Source organism: Lolium rigidum, chromosome 5, assembly GCF_022539505.1.
Source record: "Lolium rigidum isolate FL_2022 chromosome 5, APGP_CSIRO_Lrig_0.1, whole genome shotgun sequence".
Taxonomy (NCBI): Eukaryota; Viridiplantae; Streptophyta; class Magnoliopsida; order Poales; family Poaceae; genus Lolium; species Lolium rigidum.
Window position 1 is genome coordinate 257,387,161 of NC_061512.1, and position 11,854 is coordinate 257,399,014.

Here is an 11,854-nt window from a genome sequence, read left to right on the forward strand (position 1 = left end):
GGCATGAGATCGAAAGAAAAAGGTAAGTGACCAAATATGAGGTGCCAAAAATAATTCAAGAAAAGAAAGTTTTATAGTACATAGAGGATGACATGCGGGTCCCAGTTAGCAGCAGCGGTATCACCGTTTGAGAGGCGGCAGGGGATCGAAAGAAAAAGGCAAGTGACCAAATTTGAGGTGCCAAAAAAAACTCCAAGAAAAGAAAGTTTTATAGTACATAGAGGATGACATGCGGGTCCCATTTAGCAGCAGCGGTATCACCGTTTGAGAGGCGGCAGGGGATCGAAAGAAAAAGGCAAGTGACCAAATATGAGGTGCGAAAAATAATTCAAGAAAAGAAAGTTTTATAGTGCATAGAGGATGACATGCGGGTCCCATTTAGCAGCAGCGCACTACAAGAAATATGGTGACTTGCGACCCTCCATATTGGTCGCTGAAAGGTCATTATGCACCTTCTGTGACCACGCCATGACCAATAACTGTTGGTCGCCAGTTGAGCGTCACTGACGGCGCACGACGACCTTTTTATTTAAATGGTCTTAGTCCTCTACGACCAAAATTGATGGTCGTAGATTATATGACCAAAATGTTGGTCACGGGCTGGCTTGCCTATCCACGTCAGATCCAACCCAACGTGGCAAATCCTACGTGGCAGGACATACATCGAAATCAGCCCAGTCCAGTTCTACCGTTTACATGGGCCGAATCCAAAACTGCGAACTGTTTCTTCTTGGGCCTTTGCCTTTAAAAATTCCAATTCTTTCTACCGCTTCAGATTTTTTACATCCGTTTTCTTATGGGTCTTGGCCTTTCCATTTTCGTTTCCTATATTTTGTTGAGATTTGAAATGAGTCGTTGGGACTAGCCCTTTTAGAGCCCAATACATTTCTTTTCATATCAGCAACACCAGTACAGTTCAAAGCCTACAACATTCTAGATAAATAACAACCCAGTTTTCATTACAATATACTAAAAACGAATATCTAAAAATGACAGATCAACACTCATCAAGTAACAGCTAAGTCTATTACAATATTCCTGTCAGAAAGAGAGAAACAAACACCATAATATAATCATAAGATAAGAGCTGCTATTTGTTGAGTAACAGTACAACCGAATTTCTTCAGCCTATAGTTCTTCGAACTTCAGCTATGTTCCATACTGTCAAAGAGTAAACAACCATAGGTACCTACAGGTCAGCTCAGAGAGTAAAACACCAGATATAGAATAACATCATAAGCATCACTTGACAGAATCGCTGCTGCTTCAGAAATTCCCTGAAAAAGGGCCACTAACTTGAGGATGAAGGCATAAGTGAAGGCGTCTTCTTGCAGTTTCTCAAAACTGCATGTTAAAAAGGATAAGTTAGGCTGCAGACACAATGATATTTCTTTTGGTACGAACTACATTGTAAACAAAGAAGACAGTAACAAGCACCAGACATTAATCGCAAAACAAGTAATAACATGAAGTCGCCTCCATTCTTTACCTTCCTGAGTTGGAAAAGTACCCAGCACCAAGATTGCACTAGAATAGCAGGAGCTTCCATCCGTTTTCAGTTCGCTCAGCTTTGCGACGAACTTAGCAGGCTCCAAATACATCATGCAAGTATCTACTATTCAAAGAGGAGTTAGCTGTGAGCATGTGTTGTACTCCCTCCGTTCTTTTTTAATTGACTCAAATTTAGTACAAATTTGTACTAAATCCGAGTCAATTAAAAGAGACCAGAGGGAGTAATAGCTTACCAGAGCTAACTAAAACTCAGATTCCAAGAACTGCACCGTTAAAGCCAGCATTGACAAGAATGTGGGGATACTTTTGGGCTTTTAGCTGCAGCATGCACAGACATCTCAGGTGCATCGACTGTAATCCTAATTTACTGAACTTCTATAGATTACATAAATCAGTTAGACATGCAACTTGAACCTACAAATCTAGTTAACAAAGTTAATAACAACCAAGCTAAGGTTGATAAAAATAAAATAAAGTAACAAAGCTAGCAATACTAATAGCTGTGAGTTCAAGTTACTTATTTATTCTGTCACTTTTCTATTTCTGCTGATGCTTACAACTCTAAGCTTGTATACAAATTTGACATGCTTTGGATTTTGGGCATCTACAAATTTATGGGCACCTAACAGTTCCATGGTGTCTCAAAGAGTAACTAATCAGTTATATATGGCACTTACATATGCTGTGCATACAGAGATGGAGAGGACGTACGGAAGTCATTCCTGGAGCATTGACAGATGGATTATCTGCTTGTGCTTGGAACCTCGGTGAGCAGCTTGTAGTAGTTGGCCTGGCCGAATATCGATGCATTTTCACCTCCACCTACTGCTTCCCTTGCTCTAGTTCTGCAACACAACACACAAATGAGAAGCCATTAGCAAGAGACCAAAAAGATGAACATGAAGCAAAAGGACTAAGAGAGAGTTTGTGTACTTAAACAAATAGTGTTAGTGATATAGGGTGCTGTGAGTGTAAGGATAGATTGATGTTAACCATCAAGTATACAAGAGTATGCTGCTGTAGTATCAGCTTATCTGAAAAAATAGTAGGTGGAATGCAACAACAAATAAACAATCCGCAAAAAGTTTTAAGATATTACTCACAGTGTTCACTATTTCTTACACAAACTGTGAATGTGGTTCAACGAGTAATTAGATAGTTCAGGAAATTAAGGCATCACACAGTGCAGCCATAGACCCACATTAGATTATTGCACCAGAAAGACCAAGAAGAAAATAAAAAGGGAACAGTGAACTATGCATGTGCAGCCTAACTTGCATAACATTATTACCATTATAAACTATGCTAGCAATTCAGAGATCCTCTAAAGATGGTTACAAAAATCAGTTTCTAGAAAAGTAATAGGTATTGACTGAAATAAAGGTAATGCTGCCATCGGCAAGGTACAATTTTCAAAGAAAGAAAGTAACTTCAAATTTATAGCGATATTTCACTCTTCATTCCTTTTTAAATATAGTACATGAAGATAAAATCTTAGATATGCTAGTTCAACGGTGCCCAGTTCACTAAGCTAGCGCCCACAGAGAGGTAATATGATGGTGATGATGCACCATTCTTGATATATGTGGGGACAAACAAAACAAGCTCCATCTGACATGCTAGTGCTGGAAATGTTACTGTTTACTGCCCCACGGTACTCCACGTCTAGCAGTACAAGAGTGTGCTATGAACAGAGAACATCCAAGCAGTCATAAGAATCATGGTAGTAAATACTAATAGCTCTTAAATAGGCCAACTGCTAGCTGCTAGGCATAATTAGCAATTATATGAGACTTTCTTCGCAGTCACAAATCCAGGTAGTAATAATAGGAACCGCATTGCTTGTACTCCTTTCTACCATATTCATCATTGGTACACCATTCCGAAAGATTCAGCAAGAACTAATCAAACGCTTTGACAGAGATAAGCAAAAAAAAACAAATCCTGCGCGCTGGGATCTGACCAACCATGGAGACGAGGATGAGATAAAACACTGGCGACCTGGGACTTGGGGTTCAGGTCCAGAATAGATCCTGCTGCTGCCGATGTTCTTGCCGGAGGAGCAAGCCAGGTAGAGCTGGATCCGGGGACGGTGGCTGCCGAGGAGGAGGCATCCGGCGGCGGCCTTGTCGAAGAGGAGCGCATCTCGCGGTGGCCTTGTTGGGGAGGAGCGGATCCGGCGGCTGCGTGATCCGAACGAGGGGGGTATGGTGGCACCGAGGTCGTGGAGGACTCGCCCATGGCGTCCCTGTGGAAGAAAGACGGGAGAGTCAGAGGGAGCCAGGGAGGTAGGGCTCTAGGGATTTGGAGAGAAGGGGGTGGGGAAGACCTTCGCGCATGCGGGCAGATGGATGCTGTTCATGGCCGCGATCTGATTCCCGCACTGCCCGCCCTGGATGTGGAGGAGATCTCTCGGCATAGCCGCCGCGGGGCTAACATCTGTTCCCTCGTCGTCCGATCCGGGTCACCACCGCTCGCTGCAGGGGCGCCGCCATCTCCATAGACCTCCTGCAGCTCCACCCGGATCCCGGACTAGGGTTTGTGTTGGGGCACATGATTTCGAGGTTCGACGGGGTGGAATAGATAGAGGTGGAGGAGGGGGTTCAGGGGCGGGGGTCAGCGGGGCAGGGCGTCGCCGGAGTTGGCCGGGATCTTGGCCGGCGTTGGAGGAAATGGGAGGGAGGAGGCGGTGGAAGAGGGGTAGGTCGTGGGGGAGTGATTCTATTCGGTTGGGTGGGGCTCGAGCTGGAAGGGAATGTGGCCTCCCGCTCAACATTTCATCTCCCGCGTGTGGGCTTGATTTGGTCTCGCCACCTTGCTCGACCCAATTTACATTTAGATTCGTTTGCCGCGTGAGCACAAATGCAGCGCGGGATTACAGTAGGTGCGTTCAGATTTCGGGGTATTTGTGGTGTTAGATGGAGAGGTATGGACGCTGATCCGTGGGCAGCTATTTGTTGTCTTCTGATTGGGTAAAGAGGAGTGCCCACGAATCAAATGATATAATCCTTGTGGCTCCCGCATGTCATACAGGCTGTCAACATGTCCTATATGGTCAATGTGTTCCACATGTCAATGAAGACTAAGCTTAGTCATATATCTGGACACGTCAGCGAAAGTCGACACATAGACATGACACGTAGGCGGACATGGACACGGCGCATACGGTGAAATCTTTTAGGTGGCCAACCAATCATTTTAAGGCATCATGAATTAGCTGTTATGGCCATTTAAATTGATCCTAATCGTCTAAAAATAAATCATAAATCATATCATATATTATATGACCATTTGATGCAAGAAAAGTATGACCTTTCTCACTAAAATGGTCGTAATGATTTAGGGTTTGAACCCTCCCAAACGCCTTACGACTATTTGGTGCAAAAAAAGTCATAGATTTATGACTAATCAATCCACGGTCACAATAAGTTGGTCACTACTTAAAATAATCCAAGAAAAGAAATTTTATTGTACGTAGAGGATGACATGCGGGTCCCATTTTGCAGCAGCGGTCTCAACGTTTCCAAGGCGGCACAGAACCAAAAGAAAAATGAAGTAGCCGGAAATCGGGGGTGAAAAAAATCCAAGAAGAAAGATTTCAATTGGGCTGCATCTGGACATCGGGGCCTTCGAACTATCCTGCTAGGCCTTTTGACTCGTACAATTTCAGCCCACTCCAAAACAGGAAAGTTCCGAATTTTCTAAAAAAACAGGAAAGTCCTATGCTTCGCAAAGACAAAAAAACAAGGAGATTCAACATATAAGTTTGTTTATGTAAAAATAAAGATTTAATTATCCGTTTGAAATAGCTCAGAGCGCAATACATTGTTTATTGTCTGCAAAATAATCAAGATATCATATGTTTCTTGTACGGGGAGGCTGACATCGGGGACCCATGAGCAAACAGCGTCGTCAACGTTTTAAAGGCGGCAGGGGATGGAAAGAAAAAATAAACCAAAAATCTGTTGGTAAAAAATCCAAGAAAAGAAACATTTTCGTTCTGAGAGGATGACATGCGGGACCCATGAGGCAGCAGTAGCCTCAGCGTTTATTGTTCATAGAGGTTGACATGTGGGACCCGTGAGCCAGCAGCGTCCTCAACGTTTTAAAGGCTGCAGGTGATCGAAAGAAAAAATAAGCCAAAAATCGTTTGGTCAACAAAATCCAAGAAAATAAACATTTACCGTTACGAGAGGATGACATGCGGGACCCATGAGGCAGCGAGCATCCTCAACGATTCCAAGGCGGCGGGGAAATATCCAGAAATTAATTAGGGGTTCAAAATAAATCCATCAAAGGAAACTTTTATTGTTCATAGAGGATGACATGTGGGACCGACCTGCCAACGAGCGTCCTCATCGTTTCGGAGGGGCGAGGAGATCAAAAGAAAAAGGCAAATAGCCAGAAATTAGGGGTAAAAAATAACTCCAAGAAAGGAAACTTTTATTGTTCGTAGAGGATGACATGCGGGACCCATGAGCCAGCAGACTTACTCAACGTTTCAAAGGCGGCATGAGATCGAAAGAAAAAGGCAAGTGACAAAATATCGGGAGCCAAAGATAATCCAAGAAAAGAAACTTTATTGTACGTAGAGGATGACATGCGGGTCCCATTTTGCAGCAGCGGTCCCAACGTTTCAAATGCGGCTTGAGATCAAAAGAAAAAGAAAGTAGCCAGAAATTAGGGGGTAAAAAAAAATCCAAGAAAATAAAGTTGATGGACATAGAGGATGACATGCGGGTCCCATGAGCTAGCAGGTTCCTCAACGTTTCAAACGTGGCATGAGATCGAAAGAAAAAGGCAAGTGACCAAATATGAGGAGCCAAAAATAATTCAAGAAAAGAAAGTTTTATAGTACATAGAGGATGACATGCGGGTCCCATTTAGCAGCAGCGGTATCACCGTTTGAGAGGCGGCAGGGGATCAAAAGAAAAAAGAAATTGCCAAAAATCGGAGGGTGAAAAAAAACCAAGAAAATGAACTTTTATAGTACATAGAGGATGACATGCGGGTCCCATGAGCCTGCGGGTTCCTCAACGTTTCAAACGTGGCATGAGATCGAAAGAAAAAGGTAAGTGACCAAATATGAGGTGCCAAAAATAATTCAAGAAAAGAAAGTTTTATAGTACATAGAGGATGACATGCGGGTCCCGAGTTAGCGGCAGCGGTATCACCGTTTGAGAGGCGGCAGGGGATCGAAAGAAAAAGGCAAGTGACCAAATTTGAGGTGCCAAAAAAACTCCAAGAAAAGAAAGTTTTATAGTACATAGAGGATGACATGCGGGTCCCATTTAGCAGCAGCGGTATCACCGTTTGAGAGGCGGCAAGGGATCGAAAGAAAAAGGCAAGTGACCAAATATGAGGTGCCAAAAATAATTCAAGAAAAGAAAGTTTTATAGTGCATAGAGGATGACATGCGGGTCCCATTTAGCAGCAGCGGTATCATCGTTTGAGAGGCGGCGGGGGATCGAAAGAAAAAGGCAAGTGACCAAATATGAGGTGCCAAAAATAATTCAAGAAAAGAAAGTTTTATAGTGCATAGAGGATGACATGCGGGTCCCATTTAGCGGCAGCGGTATCACCGTTTGAGAGGCGGCAGGGGATCGAAAGAAAAAGGCAAGTGACCAAATTTGAGGTGCCAAAAAAAACTCCAAGAAAAGAAAGTTGATTGCACATAGAGGATGACATGCGGGTCCCATTTAGCGGCGGCGGTCTCAACGTTTCCAAGGCGGCAAGGGATCAAAAGAAAAAGGAAGTAGCCAGAAATCGGGGGTCAAAAAAATCCAAGAATAGAAAGAATTTTGGTTCATAGAGGATGACATGCGGGACCCATGATCCCGCATCGTAAACGGCTCGATCGGAGAACGTTGAACGAGATGGCGCGATCGAGAAAAAAACAATGCCGGAGAGGCTGCCATCCGGGCCCTACATCCCTCGGCGGTGCGGATTTGCGTTGACTCGGCCGGCGAACCCGAGAATTCGCGATGCACCACGTCCCGGGCCACCATACGCGACGTTTTGGCCGCTTTCGTCGGGCTAGGTGGCCTCAAAAACGAGAAAAAAAAGTTTTGACATGCACCACGGAGGGACCAAAATCGTCGGCCATGGTACACCAGCAACCACGGCGCGACTTCAACTTCGTCGGCCATGGCAACTTTTCTTGTAGTGAGTATAAGGTAATCACAAATAAAGGTGCATAAGAAATCATAGTTGGTGATGGCAAACTTCGTTCTTGGTCAGAGAACAATTAACAGTTTATACTTATCTATCGAGCAGCGCTCTTATGTTAAAGTTTATATGGCACAACTCGCATACTCAATCATAATAGTCTCCTCGTAATCATTGATAACTTTCAAAGCTATATTCATTCGGATAAAACTTGTACTAAACAAGGAAGAGTAAAAGACATGATGAAGTAAATCACAATATAGATGGTTTGATCACAACAACTCAAATGCTTGCTTAAGATAGAGGGAAATAGGTTTACCGACTCAACATAAAGTAAAAGACGAGGCCCTTCGCGAGAGGAAGCAGGGATTAAATCATGTGCTAGAGTTTTTTCAGTTTTGAAATCATATAAAGAGAATGAAAGTAACATTTTGAGAGGTGTTTGTTGTTGTCAACGACTGGTAGCGGGTACTCTAACCCCCTTGCCAGACAAACCTTCAAAGAGCGGCTCCCATTTTATTTTATTTTTGTGTGGCACTCCTTCCAACCTTTCTTTCACAAACCATGGCTAACCGAATCCTCGGGTGCCCGCCAACAATCTCATACCATGAAGGAGTGCCTTTTTATTTTAGTTTTATTATGATGACACTCCTCCCCACCTTTGCTTTCTCAAGCCATGGCTAACCGAATCCTTCGGGTGCCGTCCAACAATCACATACCATGGAGGAGTGTCTATTTAGGTTAATTAATTTGGGACTGGGAATCCCATTGCCAGCTCCTTTTGCAAAATTATTGGATAAGCGGATGAAGCCACTAGTCCATTGGTGAAAGTTGCCCAACAAGATTGAAAGATAAAACACCACATACTTCCTCATGAGCTATAAAACATTGACACAAATACGAGATAATAAATTTTGAATTATTTAAAGGTAGCACACGAAGTATTTACTTGGAATGGCAGGAAATACCATGTAGTAGGTAGTTATGGTGGACACAAATGGCATAGGTTTGGGTTGAGGTTTGGATGCACGAGAAGTATTCCCTCTCGGTATGAGTCTTTGGCTAGCAAGGTTAATTAGCAAGCATAAGAGTCGAAGGAAACAAACAAATATACATGTGATAGAAACAATCGTGCATCTTCCTTGTAAGCACAAACAATTTTAACTTCAGAATAATAAGCTATGAGCTAACAAGAAAGAAAGATAATGAAACAACATATCTACATGTATTTCTCTTTTCTACTTAAACCTTAAAGTGTTGTTGCTATTGACCAATGCTAAGTTTTCCAAAACCAAATAGATTTATTCAATGCTCCCAAAGTGATACCAATACTAATAACAAGATTAATCATATAATAAGGATTGCAAACTAAAATAAGATGTGCAATATGTAAATGATAAGACTTCTTATTAATATTTCATTACGATAACTCACAACAAGGGATACATAGACAACCAACTAAAGGAGAGATACTTCCACACTGCAACCCATCTTATATGATAACTTCCCTACTCAAGATATGACACTACTTGATAGTAAAAAGTAAAAGGTAGTGATGATGTGATACCGCGGCACTCCCCCAAGCTTGGAACAAACCAAGGGGATGCCAATACCGATGATGAATTACTCCTTCGGCGATGGTGGTGATGAATTCTCGACAAGCTTCTCAACAAGCTCCTGAAGCTCATCAATCTTGTACATGAGGTTGCGGATCATCTCCGAATTGTGCTCGACGCGATTAAGAAGTATGTCCGACGGCGAGTCCCAACTTTTGGAGTTATTTCCCCACTGTTCAACCTCAGGCTTCATCCTTCCTGCAGTGTTAGAACGATCTATATCCCAATTGCTAGGCAATGTTGCCTTGGGAGTCCTTTCAATTTGACTATTGAAAATTAGATTGCGGAAGGGGTGATGAGTGCCTGAAGAAGATGTCTTTGGAGCTAGGTAATGACGTGGGACCCTTCCTCCAGTGCGAATTCTTGCGCTCCTCTTTGCACTAAGAGGGTTATCCACCACCTCGATGCTTGCGATGGTAGCACGCGGGTATGCGCGCGAGTCTTCCTCCACTTCTTCTTCATCTTCTTCCTTGACGCTCTCGTCCACCTCTTCCCACTCGGGATCTTGAGTATCCTCATCTGGAAGCCCCTTGCCTTTGTTCTTGGAGACCATGGTGCTTCTAGATTGAAACAGATCCTGGCAGAAACAGCTCGAAACAAAACACGTCGAGAAAACGATATACGGACCTCCAGGGGTCCGGGGGATTATATAGCAGGAATTTGTATGTCATAAGGAAAGTACCAGGTCGAACCAGAGTCGGAGAGGGGCGACGAGGCGGCCAGCTCATAGGGCGGCGCGGGGCAAGGCCTGGCCGCGCCGGCCTATGGGGGCACGCCCTCGTGTGTCTCCTCCACTCCGTTTCGATCTCGTATTTTTTCATATTTTCCAAAAACAGCAAAAACATTGTTCGGAAAGTAAATCGCGAACTTTTTATTACTAGTACTGTTACCTATTCAAAGTTGAGTTCTGGCGGACTATCAATTTGACCTTTGATGAAAGCCTCCGGTGTTTCCACTCGAATAACATCAACATCTACATTATAAGAATCACCTGAGATATAATGCTTGAGTCTTTGTCCATTCACCACTTGTGTGGCATTGCCTTGGAGAGAGCTAATTTTAATTGCTCCCGAACGATACACCTCCTCAACGACATATGGTCCTTCCCATTTCGAGAGTAATTTCCTCGCAAAGAATCTGAGACGAGACCGATACAATAGGACTTTATCCCCAATATTAAATTCTCTTTTGATAATCCTTCTATCATGCCATTTCTTAACTTTCTCTTTAAAGAGTTTAGAATTTTCATAAGCTTCACTTCTCCATTCATCTAGAGAACTCAATTGCAGCAACCTCTTCTTACCGGCAAGTTTAGGATCTTTATTTAGTTCTCTTACAGCCCAATAAGCTTTGTGCTTGATGGCGTGTATTTCACACGTTCGTTGGGCAACCCCAAGAGGAAGGTATGATGCGCACAGCAGCAAGTTTTCCCTCAGAAAGAAACCAAGGTTTATCGAACCAGGAGGAGCCAAGAAGCACGTTGAAGGTTGATGGCGGCGGGATGTAGTGCGGCGCAACACCGGAGATTCCGGCGCCAACGTGGAACCCGCACAACACAACCAAAGTACTTTGCCCCAACGAAACAGATGAGGTTGTCAATCTCACCGGCTTGCCGTAACAAAGGATTAACCGTATTGTGTGGAAGATGATTGTTTGCGGAGAAAACGAGTAAAAACAAGTATTGCGACAGATTTGTATTTCAGTATTAAAGAATGGACCGGGGTCCACAGTTCACTAGAGGTGTCTCTCCCATAAGATAAAAGCATGTTGGGTGAACAAATTACAGTCGGGCAATTGACAAATAGAGAGGGCATAACAATGCACATACATGACATGATAAGTATAGTGAGATTTAATTGGGCATTACGACAAAGTACATAGACCGCCATCCAACTGCATCTATGCCTAAAAAGTCCACCTTCAGATTATCATCCGAACCCCCTCCAGTATTAAGTTGCTAACAACGGACAATTGCATTAAGTAACCCCAAGAGGAAGGAAAGATACATGTGCTACAAGTTTTCCCTTCGAAAGAAACCAGGCTTATCGAACTGTGAGGACAAGAAGCACGCTGAAGGTTGACATGCATGGATGTAGTGCTACGCAACAATTTAGATTCCGCCGGCCAACGTGAACCCGCACAACACAATGTTCTAAAGTACTTGCCCGCCAACGGAACAAAGGAGGTTGTCAATCTCACCTGGCTTGCCGTGAACAAAGGATTAACCGTACAGTGTGGATGATGATTGCTTGCAGAGAGAATCAAAGAAAAGACACAGCATCGCAAAGCGATTTGTATTTCTCAGAGGATAAAAGAATGGAACCGGGTCCACAGCCTACTAGAGGTGTCTTCTCCCATAAGATAAAAAAGCATGTTATGAACAAATTACGATCAGGCAATCGACAAACAGAGAGGGCATAACAATGTACATACATGACATGATGAATATTGTGAGATCTAGCCTGGGCATTAGCGACAAAGTACATAGACCGCCATCCAGCATGCATCTATGCCTAAAAAGTCCACCTTCAAAGCTATCATCCGAACCCCTCCAAGAT

At 43.4% G+C, this 11,854-nt stretch overlaps 1 protein-coding gene across 3 annotated transcripts; it reads right to left on the reverse strand.

Moving 5' to 3' along the window:
• Window positions 1-982: 982 nt before the first annotated feature.
• Window positions 983-3,749, reverse strand: LOC124658458. Of its 3 annotated transcripts, none has more exons than XR_006989201.1 (4): window positions 3,514-3,749; window positions 2,224-2,357; window positions 1,490-1,615; window positions 983-1,344 (listed from the first exon to the last, which is right to left on the reverse strand). XR_006989201.1 is itself a non-coding variant. In XM_047196787.1 (4 exons), exons 1-4 carry the CDS (start codon window positions 2,320-2,322, stop codon window positions 1,146-1,148), a joined length of 351 nt encoding a protein of 116 aa, XP_047052743.1. In that variant the 5' UTR covers window positions 2,323-2,540; the 3' UTR covers window positions 983-1,145. The 3 variants fall into 3 exon arrangements, 1 of the variants encoding a protein (XP_047052743.1); XR_006989200.1 differs by having other exon boundaries at window positions 2,190-2,357; XM_047196787.1 differs by lacking the exon at window positions 3,514-3,749 and having other exon boundaries at window positions 983-1,189; window positions 1,297-1,344; window positions 2,190-2,540.
• Window positions 3,750-11,854: the final 8,105 nt, after the last annotated feature.

Bases quoted from the DNA above. Each gene is read 5' to 3' on its own strand.
- LOC124658458 (XM_047196787.1), bottom strand. From the start codon at position 2,322: ATGCATCGATATTCGGCCAGGCCAACTACTACAAGCTGCTCACCGAGG. The intron at 1,616-2,189 runs GTAAGTGCCATA...CTCTTTGAATAG, and splicing joins TCTCTGTATGCACAGCATAT to TAGATACTTGCATGATGTAT. The intron at 1,345-1,489 runs GTAAAGAATGGA...TTTAACATGCAG, and splicing joins TACTTTTCCAACTCAGGAAG to TTTTGAGAAACTGCAAGAAG.